Source organism: Neovison vison, chromosome 10, assembly GCF_020171115.1.
Source record: "Neovison vison isolate M4711 chromosome 10, ASM_NN_V1, whole genome shotgun sequence".
NCBI classification, from domain to species: domain Eukaryota; kingdom Metazoa; phylum Chordata; class Mammalia; order Carnivora; family Mustelidae; genus Neogale; species Neogale vison.
This window is the reverse complement of record NC_058100.1, coordinates 46,170,410-46,188,852: the sequence shown is the minus strand read 5'-3', so window position 1 is coordinate 46,188,852 and position 18,443 is coordinate 46,170,410. Positions and strand designations below refer to the sequence as shown.

Here is an 18,443-nt window from a genome sequence, read left to right as displayed (position 1 = left end):
GACTACGTATAAGACTGCACTAGTTAAGGGTAGGTTTGTACTGAGTAATGTGTATATTAATTCAAGTGGCTGGAGTTAGGAGAGGCAAATATGAGAAGAAGGAGAAAGAGTAGGGACCAGAAGAAGAAACAAAAAAGGAAATATTTTACTGAAATGCATTATGATAATGTTTTACATAAAGTTATGTTTGTGTGTATATGCATATTTTCTGACCTATGTGGGCCATGTATTGTGTGTGTTGTTCTGAGCACTTTATATGTACTAACTTATTTTAACCTTCAGAACAACTCCATGACATTCAAATTATTATTATCCTCATTTAACAAATAAGGAAACTAAGATTAAATAATTTCCCCCAAGGGACATAATTATTATTTATAATAATAGAAATTATTTTATATGTTTTATATTTTTATATATATAATTTAGCTTGCAGGCTTGGACTTGAACCCAGGCAATGTGACCCTGACCCTGAAGCCTCGGCTCTTAACCACTAGACGTACCGCCTTGTATGTCCAGGATTTATCATTAAGCTAAATATGCAATCACAATGTAATGTGTTTAATATGACTTCACTTTGGTAAAAGAATAAACTCCTATAGATACCTGTTTGAGCAAGAAGAAAGCTGAAGGGGTCTAATCTGTAAGTATAATCTGTTAATATATTAGCTCTAATATAGAGCTAATCTGTTAGTATATTAGCTCTGGGGGGTGGCGGGGATGAATACAAAGACAATGGTGGGGCAATTAACTTCGTTTTTATATTATCACTGAAATGCATATGATAAGCAGTCAGTCTCTTAGTGGAAAAAATTAGTGAATCACTGAGGTTTGTTTTTTTCTTCATTTAAGGCTTTTTGATATTTAAGTAACATTTGTTCAGTGGGAGTTTTCAGACACGAAAAGCTTTATGAAGGAGGTGTTATTTAGCACATAGGTAAGATTTTTGAGAGGTCAGAGGAATAATATGAGAAAAAGCTTAGGGCAGCAAACCACAAGTCATCTTTAAAATATACCTTGCTTCAGGAACCTGAGCTAGCACAAGAATTTTTGTATGTTAATAAACCTGGAAGACTGCATAGGTTTATAGAGTCTTGAATGCCAGGAGTGGGGAACCAGTGTTGCAGATGCCCAGTCCACTTGCTCAGTGGACTCACCTGCAACACTGGTTAGGAACAGAGGCTGTGAGAAACTGACGTGGCTGCCGTGTGGATGCCTGACACAGCCTCAGCCTTGTCTCCAGCCCACAGGAGTCCTTGACCAAATACTGGCCCTACCCAGGCTTGTTTTAGTGCAGGTGACCCGTCCCCTCTGGTCCAGAGTCCACTGGCTATCCAAATGGGGGGCACTCACCCCATCTGCTCCCTATACCTTCCTTGGGTACCTCCTGTCACTGCTATTTTGCCAAAGTCAAACAAATACATGTCGCCAGCCCTGAAGGAGATACCTTTCCTTTCTCCGGCTTGCTTCCCAGCAACAACTTTACTTCTGCCCTCAGGTGGATTTTGCTAACACAGGCTAGGAAAATCCCCAGGCCCTGGGGACATAGATTTGACGCTTCTCCTTGTGTCTTAAGGGCGGGAAGGTGTAGTGGAGGGGAGACAAAGCAAAACAAAACAGAGAGAAAGGTACAGTTTAAGGTGAGCTCTCCGGGATCCAGCATAACTCCCTCAACGGATCAACGGAGCTTTGAGCAACTTCTCCTATCTAAGTTTTATCCCCAGGATCAAAGTCGCAGACCAGAAATGGTTTTTAGAAATTCTTAATGGTTTTTCTGCCTCTCCCATTGTTAGTGATAATAGATGTCATCACAAGTCTAGGAGTTTGGTGCTCATTAAAAGACGTTTGCTGACTGATGGCCGTTAGCTGTAATATATACACTTAGCACCAAATCTGGTTACAACGTGCCTGGCCTCACTAACTAGGGCGCTCAGCTACTGAGTACAATCGCTGTACAGTCATTTAAAGTAAAATACTGTCATGTCTTTCCATTCTCAAAATGCTTCAGTGTAAAAAAAAAAAAAAAAAAAAGCTTCAGTGTATCTCAATTCAAACTGTAAAATAATATTGAAGTGACACATTTATGGCCAGGGGGTAGATATTAAAAGGTGATTCATTAAGGGTCACCGAACTGACACATTCATTTATGTACAGCTGGGTAATATAGCAGGAATTCTCTTTGTCAAACAGGGGTGCACAGAAATAGAGGGCTGGCTAGAGCCCAGACTCCATGCATTTCTAAGAATAAATTTTTAATCTAACTGTACGAGGGGGGGCGGGGGGTAGGAAATACAACAACAAAAAACAAACTGAGCCTTAGAGAAAGCTCCCGGAATGGAAGATCGGTAATGGGAAAGGGATTGACACGGTTCTTTCACAGGAGCCAGATCTCCATTAAAAAGGACTGCTCATACTTTAGGGTCACATTCTTCAGTTTCAAAATCTGTAGGCTGTGGAAAGCCATGTGTACACAACCATACTGTTCATGTTCTATTATATAACTGGGCTCTTTTCCTTCATTCTTAGTCATTCTTTTATACTCATGTGACTTTACCCCATTGATGAAGCCACTTCTAGACTTACAGCCTCTAGGAAGGAAGGAACAAAGAAGTCAATCACTGACCTTTGAGTTTCAAAAGTCGAAGTCCTTATGTAAACAGTAAAGTTGGAAAACTAGTGATGTATGAAATGCAAGTGTTTTTGTTTTGTTTTTCTGTTTCAGAAAACCTAAAGATGATCTGGGCTGGAAAAAGGAAAATCAGAGAGAAGATGAGGGATTAAAATACCCCTGAATCCTTGGGAAGGGGCCGCATACATTCCCTTGATCTTAGGCCAAGTCAGGCGGGGGGGTGGAGGGGGAGGAAGCACATCCCCAGACAGGTTTGGGGGTCCAAGAGGAGCCTGAGAACTGGCACCTGCTTCTGCAGGCCTCAGGCAGGTTGTAGGTTGTCGTTAAAATGCACTTTGCTTTGCTCGTCATGGTAGCCTTTGAGTAGCAATGGCTGCATAAGGTGTCTGGCCAAAAAGGGACTGAGCCAGCATCAGAGTCCCCCCTGTGGAGAGGGGCTCAGAGATCTGCCCAACAAACCATGGACTGAGCCAGCATCAAAGTCCCCCCTGTGGAGAGGGGCTCAGAGATCCGCCCAACAAACCCGATGAGGCCTGATGGTTAGAACAAGGCAGACACAACTTGTAAGGATTCGGTAACCACACTCGGCATAGCAAATGCTACCAACGCAGATGTCAAATCATCCACGTCAAGGACTTGGACCTCCCAAAGCACCAGAGCCTGGAAGGAAACATGGGATTTGGGAAGGTCCTGAATTGACTGAGAAGGTGAGAATTGACTGAAGCCATGGAAGTAACCCCAAACTCATCCAAGAATAAGTTTTTACTAAGTAAAATGGAGAACTTAGAACAAAAGTTAAATTCACTTTATAGGAAAAATAAATCATCTTTCTTAAACATTCAGGTTGAGAATAAGCTGAGAATCGTACACACTTCATATGACTCTCTCAAGCATAATTTTTCCACTGTTCAGAGACAGTTGGCCATTACTGTAAAGTTAAAAAATATGTTCTTAATATCCAATATCCAGCTATCATCTATCAATGAAAATATATATTCTGTGATTTAAAAACACTTGGATCATTTAAAACTATTAAAATGGTTCTGTCTTTTCATCATGATTGAAATGTGTTTGTTTATACTGGAAAGTTAGAGTTTAGCAGACCAGGAGAATTATAAAAGGAAATTAAGAGGTAATATCCTATATATGACATTTTAATTGGAGATTCTTTTCTTTCTTTCTTTTTTTCTTTAGGTAAGCCCTATACCCAATGTGGGTCTCAAATTCAGAACCCCAAGATCAAGAGTCACATGCTCTACCAACTGAGCCAGCCAGACACCCTTAATTGGAAATTTTGTTAATCCCAATAATTTGTCTGAGTGTATGTGGTGGGATCAAAGAATAAAGTATAAAGCAATTTTTTTTTTTTTTTTTTTTTTTTTTTAGAATTCACACATCTAAATGAGTACCATCCTGAAATAATCACACTGGAAAACCACTGAGATCTAAAGGTATTGATGCTGAAAATAGTTTTGGAAGGCCTCTTCTGAAGTTGGCTTCTGAGATAGTGTATGAAAAGATAATAAGTGTTATTACTAGGTTTTAACCAATTTGCAAGCTGAATGGCAGCCTTTGAGAGACACTGTAAGTCATACTTTAACTTTGATTATTAATATTTCAAGTTTGATATATTTATTCAATAAATTGGCTCCCAAACATTATTAACAGAGTTCATAGCACAAAGCCATCCTTAAAGAATACCCACATTGAAAAGATGCCAAGCATCACACTTCTGAAGAGCATCAAATGAACTACCAAAGGCAGAAATGGTAGAAAATGCATATTCATTCTATAGGGAAGAAAGAAAAAGACAGTTAACAACTTTGACCAATAGATCCACGATGACTTGTGTTGAACAAAATTCTGGATTTTTTTTTCTTAATCAAATATGGTAAGATATCGTGGTCTTCTTTTTAAAGCAAAACAATAATGTGGTGTCAAAAAAAGAAAAGCAAAAGAGAGGCAAACTAGCTGGAGTGCTCTGAATGCAGAGTATCCAAGCATACCGAGAAATAGAGAACATGAGAAGAGATGACCTAGGACATCTCTAAAGTCAATCTCTTGAACAGGCTTCCTTGCCACTCCTCAAAGGGATTGATTGTTTGTGGCATGTCGGAATGGTACCTATCCTCACCCTCTGATCCCAGAAGATGAATTGAAATGTCCAAATGATAATTGAAAATATTATTTTACTACCCATGAGCAGAGTGAGTTTTTAACATTTAACAAACATGAATCCATCAGCACTGACCAATCAGAACCGAGGTAGTAAGAAATGAGCACTTGTCATTAACAACTGACATTGTCATTCTGGGCATCTCAACTGAGTATCAGCCCTACTCGTCAGTGTTTCTCAAGGGGACACATAGCTCCTTTTTACATAGAAATATCTTTTTTTGTTTGTCTTTATATGAACTCAGGAAGAAAGAGTCTCTAATTGCAACCCATCTTTTGGAAGGTCTATCCTTTGCTTCAAAAAAGGTAAAAACAAAATGAAAATAAACGATTTTATTGATTCGGAAGGCTTTAAAAGCAAAGCGATATCACTCGACTAGACAGAACTGGGCCTCCTAATTTTCTGTTATAAATATAAACCTTACATGGTTTACATGGAGTCCAGGTTCTGTAGGAGAAATGTATGCTATATCCTGTTACCGATAAAGTGGAATGGGGATAAAAGGGCTGGTTTTATCATATCCTGAGCACACAGAAGATTTTCAACTTACTCCAAAGGGCAACAGGTCCCTCTTAGACTGCTTTTCTCATGTTGATGAAGAATTGTGCTCCAGAGGGCTTCCCAGAGCTAGCCAGCTTCATCTCTTGCTTGCAGTGGCCCCTGACTCTCCCTCTCTCTCCCACTTTGCTCTGGACTCCTCCAATCCATGGGCCCCATAGCAGCAAATTCAATTTCCTTCCCTGCATAGAACTTTTAAATAACTTTCTATCACATTTCTGAGGAAAGAGCAAAGATCAAAGATCAAAGAACATGTAGCATGACTACATGTTCCTTAGTGATTAGCCCCGACTATTTCTCCAACGTCATGTTGAACCTCTCAACCTTTCACCCACTGTCTTCCAGCCCCATAGGACTGAGTTATTTCCACCCACTGGCTGTTCACCTGTACGTTTCCTTGTTGTCTTCATCAACTGTTTCCCACTTAGCCCTCAATTTCACCTTCCCTCACACTTTTGAAGAGGCCTTCCCTGAATCTCCACTTAGTTACTTCCTTATCATCATGACCTCAAGGATTTAAACATTGGATGGATTTCAGTTCGTTGCAATTATTATCCTGCTCCCATTTTTAGCTAATAGCAGCTTTTTAAGATTGGGTCTGTGTCATGAACCAGTGACATAGCCTTGTGAGTATTGAGAACTTCTTCATTATATGATACGACAAGATGTTCCATGTTCATCTCCTACATTTCTTGACTCACACTTGGAGTTGCACATTTCTCAAAAATACCTTGACCTCTTTTAGTAGGAAAATGGTATAGGAAGACCACAGTTTTGGGGTTAAAGATTCTCATTGCTACTGGGTACTTGGTAATTTTTTCTGGGTTTTTCCAATGGACATGATTGGGAAATACACGTATACCTATATTTTACATTATACATAATGTATTACATACCTACCCTGTTACATATGTTCTTAATCACATATATACAGTTTATACACATGTAGTGTGTATATTTATACATGTATATATTTTAAATACCTTATGAGTTAATAATGATATGAGTTATATGAGTTGTTAATGAGTTATGAGTTAGTAATGATATTCCCAGTTCACATTCAGTACTAAAAGTTTTTACTTAACTTATGTATTTCTCCTATACCCCTTTTTTTTCCATATTAAGAACCCTGGTTCTCAAGGTCACAGAGGATGATACAGTTAGAATATAGTATAATTACTCATTTGTTTTATTCATGTTGCATGCAGAATAATCTCAAAATAGCAATACTAATTTACCAATAATGTGATTACTGAATACATTGAAAATTTTTGTTTAGCATATGCCGTCCCCAACATCCACCTATCTTTTTAAAGATTTATGTATTTATTTGAGAGAGAGAGAGAAAGAGCACAAGCAGGAGGGGCAGAAGGAGAGGGAGAGAGAATCTCAAGCAGATCCTGTGCTAAGCCTCCAGCCTGGCTTGATCTCATGACCCTGAGATCATGACCAAGAGTAGACACTCAACTGACTCTGCCACACAGGTGCCCCCTAACCTATTTTTTTTTTTAATTTCTTTTCAGTATAACAGAATTCATTGTTTATGCACCACACCCAGTGCTCCATGCAATACGTGCCCTCTATAATACCCACCACCTGGCTCCCCCAACTTCCCAACCCCCACCCCTTCAAAACCCTCAGATTGTTTTTCATAGTCCATAGTCTCTCATGGTTCATCTCCCCTTCCAATTTCAACTCCCTTCTCCTCTCCATCTCCCCATGTCCTCCATGCTATTTGTTATGCTCCACAAAAAAGTGAAACCATATGACAATTGACTCTCTCCGCTTGACTTATTTCACTCAGCATAATCTCTTCCAGCCCCTCCCATGTTGCTACAAAAGTTGGGTATTCATCCTTTCTGATGGTGGCATAATACTCCATAGTGTATATGGACCACATCTTCCTTATCCATTCGTCCATTGAAGGGCATCTTGAGTCTTTCCACAGTTTGGCGACCGTGACCATTGCTGCTATAAACATACTCCCACCTATTTTTAATAATTATACTATACAGATATTATCAGAGCATATACTCATTTCATATTATATTCTCTCCTTTTCAATCCTTATTTAACTGCAATTCTGTAAGTAGCAATACATTTGAAGCTTTCCATGGTTATTCATTGAAAAAATAGATAAAGTGCTTTATTTTTTAAAAGAAGTGTTTCAAAGTGTGAAACACTCTGTATGGTTGTGGGAAAAAAAATAAAGCACTATAATATACATTCATGTAGAATGTCCCAACAAGACCATAATGTAAATTTCTCGTTAGAATATAGACTTATAAGTCTTCAGTTATAAGTCAATCTTATTGACTTACAAGTCAATCAGTTCTGTAAGGGAGCCCTGATTTATTTATTTTGAGAGTTCACCCCTGGGTCTAGACCTCTGCTCTACACACTTTAGATCTTACCATGAGCTTCTTGGATGTAACTGCTACTGGCTTGGGAAAAATCCCTCCCAGTTTCAGTGGATCTTCTCAAGTTGGCCTGCCATGCTTTTCAGTAATTATTGTTGACTGCTTTGAGTTTCTCCTGTTAGCAGAACCATCAGATGACTTATTGCTCTTTTCTGTGTTTTCGCATGCAGACCTCTTTTTTTTTATGATTTTACTTATTTATTTATGTGGGAGGGAGAAAGAAAGTGCAGTGGGGCAGAGGAAGTGCAGAGGGAGAGGGACAAACAGACTCCACACTGAGCAGGGAGCCTGATGCGGGGCTCAATCCCACGTCCCTGAGATATGACCTGAGCCCAAATCAAGAGTAGGATGATTAACCAACTGAGCCATCAAGTCATCCACACAGATCTCTTTTTAAAAATCCCCTAGGTACCCATTACCCAACAGAAACATTAAATGAAGAATAATCCAACAAATGAACTTACATAATTATCATGTGTACTATAAAGAAAAAGTACATTATGCTGTGAAACAAATACTTTTGATATTTTGCTTCTTGTGCACTTTTTTCCTGTTGGGAATGTCTTTCTCTCTTGTCCCACCTGCTCAAAAGGTTAGAGTTCTATAGCAATAACCAGCACATTTCCTCCTCCTCCTGGGATTCTAGGCACATTTTTACCTAAGAAATGGGGCTCTACTTGTTCTCTCAAGAACCGGGAGGACTAACTAGCCTAATGGACATTCCTAAAAAGACTGTGGAAGACAAAAATCAAATTTCTATTATAACTATGTCCCATGAGTCCTAAGTGTACAATTTATCTTTTATATACATCATGCCTAGACTTGGAACACCACTCCCCATACACATAAAAATCTTCTGCCACCATGGGTAAACAGCTTTATTTCCACTACTCACTGTTGGCCAACACGTTTATCAAACCATTTATCTCAGAAAGCTAGACTGTATTGTCTCTGCGTGTCCAGAACCTCAACCCATCCATCATTTTATTAGGCGGATCTCTCCCTCTTTCTGGCTCCCTACTATGAACATAAAAATTGAGCTAAATTTTCTGGCAACTAAAACATAAACTTTCCTATTAGATACTTTGACTCTCTCTTTCTCCTTCCTTTCTGCTATGGCTGAACATCTAAAACACTGGTATAACTTTTAGCGTTTCACTTTCCTCTTGCTTTACTGCCTTAATATCCATACCACTTCTCACTTCCTAGGTTCCTCAAGCTTTTACAGTTTCCGGCTGTCAGCACGCCATTGCAGTTACTCTCTTGACCACCAACTCCAAAGAACACACTTCAGCCTTTTTTGGGGTCTTTATCTTTACATTAGTTATGGCATTTGATACAGTTGCCCATTCTCTTTTAAGTCCCTCTTTTGTCTCCACATACCATTTTCCCCTAGATTCTCACTGCTGGTGTGGCCCAGTATCAGCTTCCTCTCTGGCTCTTCTTTCTCCATTTGCCCATTTTATATATATATTTATTTAATAATATATTAATATATAATATATATTAATATAAAATATTAATTATACATTTATATATAAATATAAATATATTTATATTTATTTAAAATTTAATTTAATTTAAAATATTATTTATACAAATATTATTTTATATTTATATTTATTAATTGCATATGTAATTATATTCTATATACAATTAATTATATATAATTATATATAAATATAATATAAACATATATTAATATAATATAATATATAATATAATAATATATATATATAACAGATTTTATTTATTTATTTGACAGAGAGAGAGAGAGAGGGATCACAAGTAGGCAGAGAGGCAGACAGAGAGACGGGGAAGCAGGCTCCCTGCTGAGCACAGAGCATATGGGGCTTGATCTCAGGACCATGAGACCATGACCTGAGCTGAAGGTGGAGGCTTAACCCACTGAGCCCCCAGGCGCACCCCTGCCCATTATATATCGATGCCACCTATTTGTAAATGCCCAGCCCCTTCTCAATACACTTACCTCTCCACAGTGTTCACAGCTTCATCTATGGATTTAACTAACAATTCTGAATTTTTACCTCCAACTCAAGAATTCTATTTCCAACGACCTAATGGGCATCTTACACCTCCTAGATTTTTGACACCTCAACTCAAAATATCATGCATCTTGCTTTCTTCTTAATAAATTCACTTAATTCATTTAATAAGTATTTACTGAGTCTACTACGTACTGAGATTATTCTAGGTACAACAGTGAATTAAAGGGCAAAAAAAAAATCTGCACTGTGGAGCATTCAGTTTAGTTATGAGGGCTATATTCTAATGAGAAATTTACATTATGGTCTTGTTGAGACATTCTCCATGTGTGCATATTATATTGCTTTATTCTTTTTCCCACAATCATACAACAATATGCACATACAATAATTTATTTCACCATATCCACAATAATGGACATTTACATTATTTCTAATGTTCTGGTATTAAGAAATGTCGCAGTAAATACCCTTAGACATCTGATGTCTTCTGTCTATGTATCCATAGAATGAACTAGAAGCAGAATTTTTAGCTCTGGGATTATGTACATCAGTAATATTCATATACATGCAAAAGTGTCTTCCATAAAGTTTACATCAATTCTAACCGTCACTGGTAATTTACAAAAACATCTGTTCTCCCACACCTTTGATAACATAGATATCAAAATATTTCCCATTTGATTTCCCAAATGTTTTCCCCTTCTCTTCCTGCATATGAAATTGAATTTCATGCTATATTTAAAAAATCACTTGTATTTACTTTATATTTTCTTTTCCGTGTGTGTGTGTGGCCTTTTTCTACTTGGTTGTTAGGTATATTCATGTTGGTTTGTAGGCTTTCTCTACACATATCTGCATATACATATAATAGCTCTTTGTCCATGAAATAACATAGATCTACATATTAACACTGAAAAGTAGAAACAGAAATTTTTAAAGTATCATTTACAAGACCTCCAAAAAAGTGAAATACCTACATATAAATTAACAAAAAATGGGCAGAGACTATATGAGAAAAACTATAAAAGTGAGGCTAGAAATGAAGCAGAACAAAAGAAATGGATTAGACGGCTCAAATATTAGTAAGAAGTCAAATTTCCCCAAATTTATCTAAGAGTTAACGCTATCCTAATCAAAATGCCAGCAGGATTTTTGTAGATGTCATCCAGCTGATTTTAAATTTTATATGGAAAAACAAAGAATGTAGAAAAAACAACTTCGAGGAAGAACAAATTTAGGAACCCACACTACATGATTTCATGACCTACTGTGAAGCCATGCTAATCAAAACTGTATGTTATTAGTGAAAGTATACACACATAAATTAATTGGACAAAATAGAGAGTCCAGAAATAAACTTACAAAACTATAGTGAACTGACTTTTAATACAAGTACCAACACAATTCTATGGTTAAAAGATAGTCTTTTTAGGGCACCTGGGTGGCTCAGCTGATTAAGCCACTGCCTTCGGCTCAGGTCATGATCCTAGAGTCCCAGGATCGAGTCCCGCATCAGGCTATCAGCTCCACAGGGACTCTGCTTCTCCCTCTGACCTTCTCCCCTCTCATGCTCTCTCTCTCATACTCTCTCTCAAATAAATAAATAAATTCTTAATTAGAAAAAAAAAAGGTAGTCTTTTCCAGGAATGGTGCTGAAACAATTAGACATTCACATGCAAAAGGTATATCCCTTCACCGACACCTCTTACTTTATAAAATATATTAACTCAAAGTGAGTCATGGGCCTAAATGTAAAACATAAAATTACAGTCTTCTGAAAAAAGAAAAATACAAGAGAAAGTGGTTGTGAGTTGGGTTAGAAAAAACATCATTAGCTACAATATGAAAAACTTGGTCCATGAGAGAAAAAAAATGTATCTCATCATAACTAAAACCTTTTTCTTTGTAAGATATGGTTAAGAAAATGAAGAGCAGAGAGTAGAAAATACCTTCAAATCACAATCCAACAAAGAGTTTATACCCCTAATTTTAAAAAAGGACTCTCAAAACCAACAATAAGAAAACAAAGATCCAGTAAAAAAAAAAAAAATAGACAAAAGATTTGAACACATTTCACTAAACAGGATGTTCAAATAAGAAACAGGCAGATGAAAAGATGCCTGGGGCACCTGGGTGGCTCAGTCAGTTAAGCATCTGCCTTTGGCTCAGGTCATGATCCCAGGGTTCTGGGATCAAGCCCCACATCAGGCTTCCTGCTCAGCGATGAGTCAGCTTCTCCCTCTTTCTTTGACCCTCCTCCGACCCTTGCATGCTTTCTCTCTCTCTGTCTCTCTCTCATAACTAAGTAAATAAAATATTTTTTTAAAAAAAGAAAAGATAGGGGTGCCGGGGTGGTCAGTCGGTTTAATGTCTGCCTTCAGCTCAGGTCATGATTCCAAGGTCATGGGATCAGATCGGGCTCCCTGCTCTGTGGAGAGCCTGCTTCTCCTTCTTCCACTCTGCCTGCTTGTGATCCCTCTCTCACTGTCTGTCTCTCTCGTCAAATAAATAAATAAATAAATGAGATCCTTAAAAAAAAAAGAAAAGAAAAGATGCTTGATGTCTTACACCACAATGCAGTGCCATTGTATCTTGCTAGACCCACTTATTAGAACGGTTAAGAAAGAAAAACAAATGAACAAATAAAATGACAATATCAAGGGCAGGCAGGAACAGAGTAACTACAAATTTCTGGTAGGAAGGCAAAATGGTAAAGTTGTTCTGGAAATTTCCATTTACTATACGACCTGCAATCCCACACCTAGGTATTCATCTACCCTAGAGAAATGAAAACTCAGATTTACACAGAAACCCATGTTTGAAGCAAATTATATGTAGAGCAACATTGTTCAGAATCACCAAAAACTGCCCGAGTGTTCTTCATGGGTTGACTAAATCAACACACTCTGGTACAATAAAATACTGCTCGGCAATAAAGGGAAACAAAGGATTGATAGACATGACGACAGGGAGGAACCACAGATGCATTCCGCTAAGTGAAAGAAACCAGACGGAAAAGGTTGCAAGCTCTCTGATTTCACTTCTATGACATTCTGGAAGAGGCAAAACCATAGAAACAAAAAACAGATAAGTGGTCCCAGGACCTACATATGAGGGAGCTTCCACAGGAAAGTGGCATCATGAGAGAATATTTTGGGGGTGAAAAAACTGTTCTTTACCTCGATTATGGTGCTGGCTACAAGACTACGCATTTGTCAAAACTCACAGAACTATGCACACAAACATTAGTGGATTTTTACTTCATGTGGATTTTTAAATAACTTAAATATATATATATATATATATATATATATATATATATAACAAAAAGCTGTGTTCAGTGAGCAGATTATCTCACCCTGAAGGAGTGAGAATTCTACACCTTTCTCAAAATAAATCAAATCTTAAAAACATGAAGGCAAAGAAGCAAGACCTTTTTCAGGACCGCACTACTCAGAACTCTAAACTCTCAAGGTTTGAAAAGAAATTAGTGCCTTTTGCACGGGACTGTTCTATCCACCTTGACCCTGCACCTTGGGCTTCAGAAGGGGGAAAACAGCATGAGGGAAACCAAAGCCTTTGGCATCATGCTAAGTGATGATGTGTCATCACGTCGCCGCTAGCTCTGCTGCGCTCAGTCTAACTTAGGGGCCGTTTCTCCCACAGGAGGAAGAAACAATCATGGGATACTCTCGGAGCAGGGCCCATGCAGAACCAGGGAAGGGCTTCTCTAAGCTTCATTCGATTCCATTCAAAGGCATCAAAGTCCTCTCTATTCGACGATTTCTTCTTCAAGCCTACATTTTCATGAAATACCACCAACCAAAACGATTGCACCGAACATGTAGCAATGTTAGCCTTTCAAATGAAAAGAGAACAGGAACTGTGTAAAAAGAGTCTTGCACACACAAAGCTACTAATATGAAAAAAATCAACACGTTGCATTTCCAAATCACCTTGTGGTTGACTGTGAGAGAGTCAGATTCTACTGCTATATGGTTTTTCTGTTTTTCTCTTGTACCTGTAAACTGTGGTTCCTGCTGGCTAAAATCTTCAGTCATACCAAGGAAGACTTCTGATTACTAGACTTGAGTCCACAGATAGACCTACGCCCTGAGTCTCAGAATCTATGCCTGCAAGATGTAGTAGCTGAGCAGCCTCTGAGAAGCTATGGAGCAGAGTTTTACCTGATGCTGTCACCTCATTAACTGGTATACATATAATTATTATATAACATTGTAATAATTATATCTATAATATAAATAAAATAATATAAATTATATAAAATCCAATTGTCCAGATCCAACCAAGCAAGGTTGCCAAGGTCACAACTTGTCGCCTTGACTCTTTTGTAAAATAAAAAGTTGAAATGAGTAGCTAGGAACACCTTTACTCTCTTGAAGTGTCTGGGATATATTGGTAGTGGAGAAGACAGGGAATTGCAGACACTCAGGTTTTTCTGCACACTTGACTGAGGTTGACCTAATTGCACTAGGTCTGCTCCATGTGTGTGCCTGGTTGGTTGGGTTTCTGTGGAAGACACAATGCAAGTGTTAATTACTGCTTTAGTTTAAGGCTCCCATTAAAGCACGAAAGAAGCAGATGAATTATATATTTCTGGATAAAAATCAGTGATTGTCATAAAATCATTAGACAAAGTATGCTAGATGCAAAGTCTCTTTTCTCTATACTCAACATTCTCCCTAGGCTACTCTGCTTCGTTCTGCTTTATTATTCATATTATGCAGCAAATGAAGTAAATGTAGCATCCCTCTCTGCTTTAAGGATGAGAACAAATGAAATAATATATGTGGAAATCCTTTGAAAAGAAAATGGCACTATATAGATGCAAGATAATATTTTCTTTAATAGCCACCGCTGACACTCTCCCAAATACATGGTAACTTTCCCCATACGAAATCTGACAGCTAGATTGTTACTTCATAGCTGTGATGTGGAAATATTGCTTAAGCCAGTTTCAGCCGTAGTATAAGAATGATGGTTCTGTGAAGCGCTTTGCACTTGTAACAAATGAACACAATAAATCAAATCATCAAAATACACTGTTCACATAAAACTCCGGTTTCTGTAGGCACTATAGAAAGATGTCATAGGAAATATCTTGAAGATGAACATTTTCAGTCCTTAAACTCTCAAAAACACCATTTCTGCTGAGAATGATTTTGCTGATTACAGTGGGTTCCCTAAGATGATTAGACACAGGATGGAAGGGAAACTTAATTAATGATGACCAATCCAGTGTTTCCACTGTCTGAATCATTGAGGACTGTAGACAGTCAATCAAATTGATTTTACATCCTCACATGTTTAAATCATCTTTAAAAAAAAACTTGGTTATTTTTGATGTGTATATTCTGAGCACCTTACTCATTCTCTCTTTGCACTTATAGGGGCTTTGCTTACCAATTTTTTTATGTTAAGAGCTCACTAGGTGAAGAATAGATAGTTCCATCGAGCCTCATCTTTGGGTAGCATTTAGCACAACCAAGGAATTTAGGAATTATTTTAAACTGCTAGAATGACCAGAACCGCTTCTTCAGAATGGCCCCAAGATCTCCTGTAGGTTAGCCACCCTACTGCACTCCTACTATAGGCCAAGCATGGCACAAATTGTCCCATTTAATCTTTATAGTAGTAATTCCAAGGAGGAAGAATTGTTAACTCCATATTATATATGAAAAATCAGAAACTTAGAGTTTGAGTAATTTTGTCCAGGTCACATAGCCTGTAAGTAACTGGAATTATTGGGTCTGGAATTCCAAGAAACATTTGTCTGACTCCAAATCTCCAAGTACTTTTCTTTCCCCTCCATTTTGAATCTCCTTGTCTATATCATATTACCAACGGCAGGGAACTCATTTCTCTTGGTATGGCAAATCTTGAAGAGTTCTGGGTATAGATCTTTCTGATCTCAAACAACTAACTAGAAAAAAATATATCGCGCCATAAAAATTCAAGTTATCATTTGTCATCAGCAACTATATCCTGATCCTTCTGGAGGGTGGAGGGGTTCTAAGCTGACATTTTCCTTTTGAAGATAATCCTCAAAATTGTAATCATTCTACCATATATTACTGACTTGGCTTTCATTAAATAGTCATATGCCTTAGGACTTCTCTAATGTTACATCATTTCTTGATTGAGGTTCCAGAATTCTACATAATAAATCCAGATGATGTTACCCTGAAAATAGTGTGGATGATAACAAATCTTCTAATTCTTAAGAGAGCTTCCAAATGATTCCTATAGAATGGCTTATTCTAATGAGAATTATATTCTGACAGATTTGTCTGTATAAATCATATGTAAAATATACTTCTAAGTAGGAGACAGAACTGAACTGTTAATGGGATAATTTAAGCTTATCCAAATGCTGTATATGATTACCCCAAAGTATTTTACCTTGATGATAATTGCTGCTTAGTTACAGTTCCTGTCAGTTTCTACCCAAAGGATTCTACCACCACTTCTAACAAGATGGGGTTAAAATCACCTGTATAGCATTCTTGTTACTTGTAATAGCAGAAGGACATGTCTTCAGTTTAACAATTATCTATGGCATTATTGTCTGGCATGGTAGAAGATAGAGACGGCAGCTCTAATAAAACTACCTTACCTCTCTAGCTCTCTCCCATTCAGGGCCTCTCTCCGTGTTTTCTGCTTCTCTCCTGTCACTCCAGGAACACTTGGTTTGACTCCAAGAGTCTCTTCATCCACTTGCCTCTCAGTTTATTTTCAAGCTCCTTACACCTAAAAAATGATCTCCCCCTTTTGAGGGTTTGGCCAATGTCTTGGCTTACCCACCAATCTTCAGCAGAGGGGGCTCCAAATTAGCTAATTACAATTCCAGGGCTACAAATTAACACCTGGAAATTGCATCGTAATTGGAAATCAGCTGATATTTTATATACTGAATTGCTCCAAAAACTTTATATCCCTTCAAATAAACAATGAGTTGAACAAACCCTTGTATTTGAAGAGAAAAACAACCAAGAATAGAAATTGATTAGAAATGTCATTTTTAAAGAAATTCCTTATTGGAAACAGTAATGCAATGTAACCTCATTATTATGCAGTTTCTGTTAAATAAAATTCAATCACATTCATGGATAAGTTAATAAAATAGAATCCTAATATGAAATGATTACTGAACAATCAAGACATCTGTCCTATGACCCAACACCAACATATATACATTCAAAAACTTCCTAATAAGTATGTACTCTGCCAGGCACTAAAGATGGACTTAGCTATGTTGAATATTTACATAGGATTATGCTACTGATGAACTTGATTTCCATTTCTAAGATCATAATTTTATTCCAATGGAGTGAAAAATCTTACATAGAGACATCTAATCAATTTTTTCAAACAGTACTACTCACCAAACAAATATGGAAATGTAAAAAGAAAAAAAGTCTTCGTTCCCAGGTTTTAGTGTAAACTATCAGAGTTTTTCTTCCCCATTTCTAAGATTCTGAGCTATCTCTTCCCTAGTAAACAAATAAGATTCACTGAGAAAATAACTAATATTCTAAGTAAATTGCAAATAACACGTGTCAATCTATATGTGGAAAATTGATTACAAGATTAACTGTAACATGAAACCAAAGCAAAGACAGTTTAAATGACCAGAGTCCAAATGTAATGGAATGTGTAGATACTCATGTTCATTAAGTTTGCATTGCCAGAATTAAGACATCACACAATAAAAGCCTGATATAACATGCCTATTATATAAAACATGCCCACATGAACGTGCAATTTATTTCAGTGTTGCAAGGTCATGGAAAAAATTCCAGTAACTAACCCTCTGTTGGAACCACCCAATGAGTTTAATTATAGACTTGTCTAGGAAGACTCCTTACATCAAATACTCGCTTGGAAATCTACTCCATGTACTCCAGAAAATTTGAAAACAAATGAGATACGTGATTCTTGCTGAGATACTTACAGTAGAAGTTCCTTTTTGCTTGTGGGTTCATCATTTGGGGATGTTTTCATCAGGAGTCATCATGCTTTTGATCTTGAATGCCGTTCTTCCACCAAGGTTTCTTGTCCGTAATATCCCAAACAGAGTCACTTGTACGTACAAGCCATCGTCCCATACTGTTTCCTTTCTTGTGTGAAAGTTACCCTGTAGATCGATTTCCTGTCCAAAAACACTCCAAAATGAACCAACGCTGCTGTACGCAAGTAAAACGTGCTACTCAGATACTCTGTCTTAGCAGTTTGGTTCAGAAAGAGATTTCCTGATTGAAATGAGGAACTAGATCCCGGTTGTTCCAGGGAGCTTAAAAGACAGACGTTTCTTCCTCGTGAAGTAGCATATTAAGATTTGCCAGCGTCATTTACTCTCACTAGTCTGTGGCTTGAGCACTATTGCCCATGAAGCCTCCACGGACTGCCTGAAGACCCTCCCAATTGCCACGGTAACAATATCCCAACTAGATTTTAAAATCAGGCTTAGTATGCTTTGAAGTACATAATGTTTTCCATTCCTGAAAGGACAAAGAGATCTACATTGTCAAAGTTTATTTTTAAGCTCATGTGCTTGCTAAGTGCAGTGGCGAACAGGCTTTCCGTGCCTGTAGTGCCATTGCTGGAACCTATTAATGCAAACAGATGAA

At 37.6% G+C, this 18,443-nt stretch overlaps 1 protein-coding gene across 1 annotated transcript in view; it reads right to left on the bottom strand.

Moving 5' to 3' along the window:
- Window positions 1-18,152, bottom strand: part of KCNK2 (potassium two pore domain channel subfamily K member 2) — a 235,659-nt gene extending 217,507 nt beyond the window's left edge. The window contains exon 1 of the mRNA XM_044267202.1: window positions 17,768-18,152. Coding sequence (XP_044123137.1) covers window positions 17,768-17,801 — 34 coding nt within the window. The 5' untranslated portion in view covers window positions 17,802-18,152. The remainder of the gene's footprint in view (window positions 1-17,767) is intronic.
- Window positions 18,153-18,443: the final 291 nt, after the last annotated feature.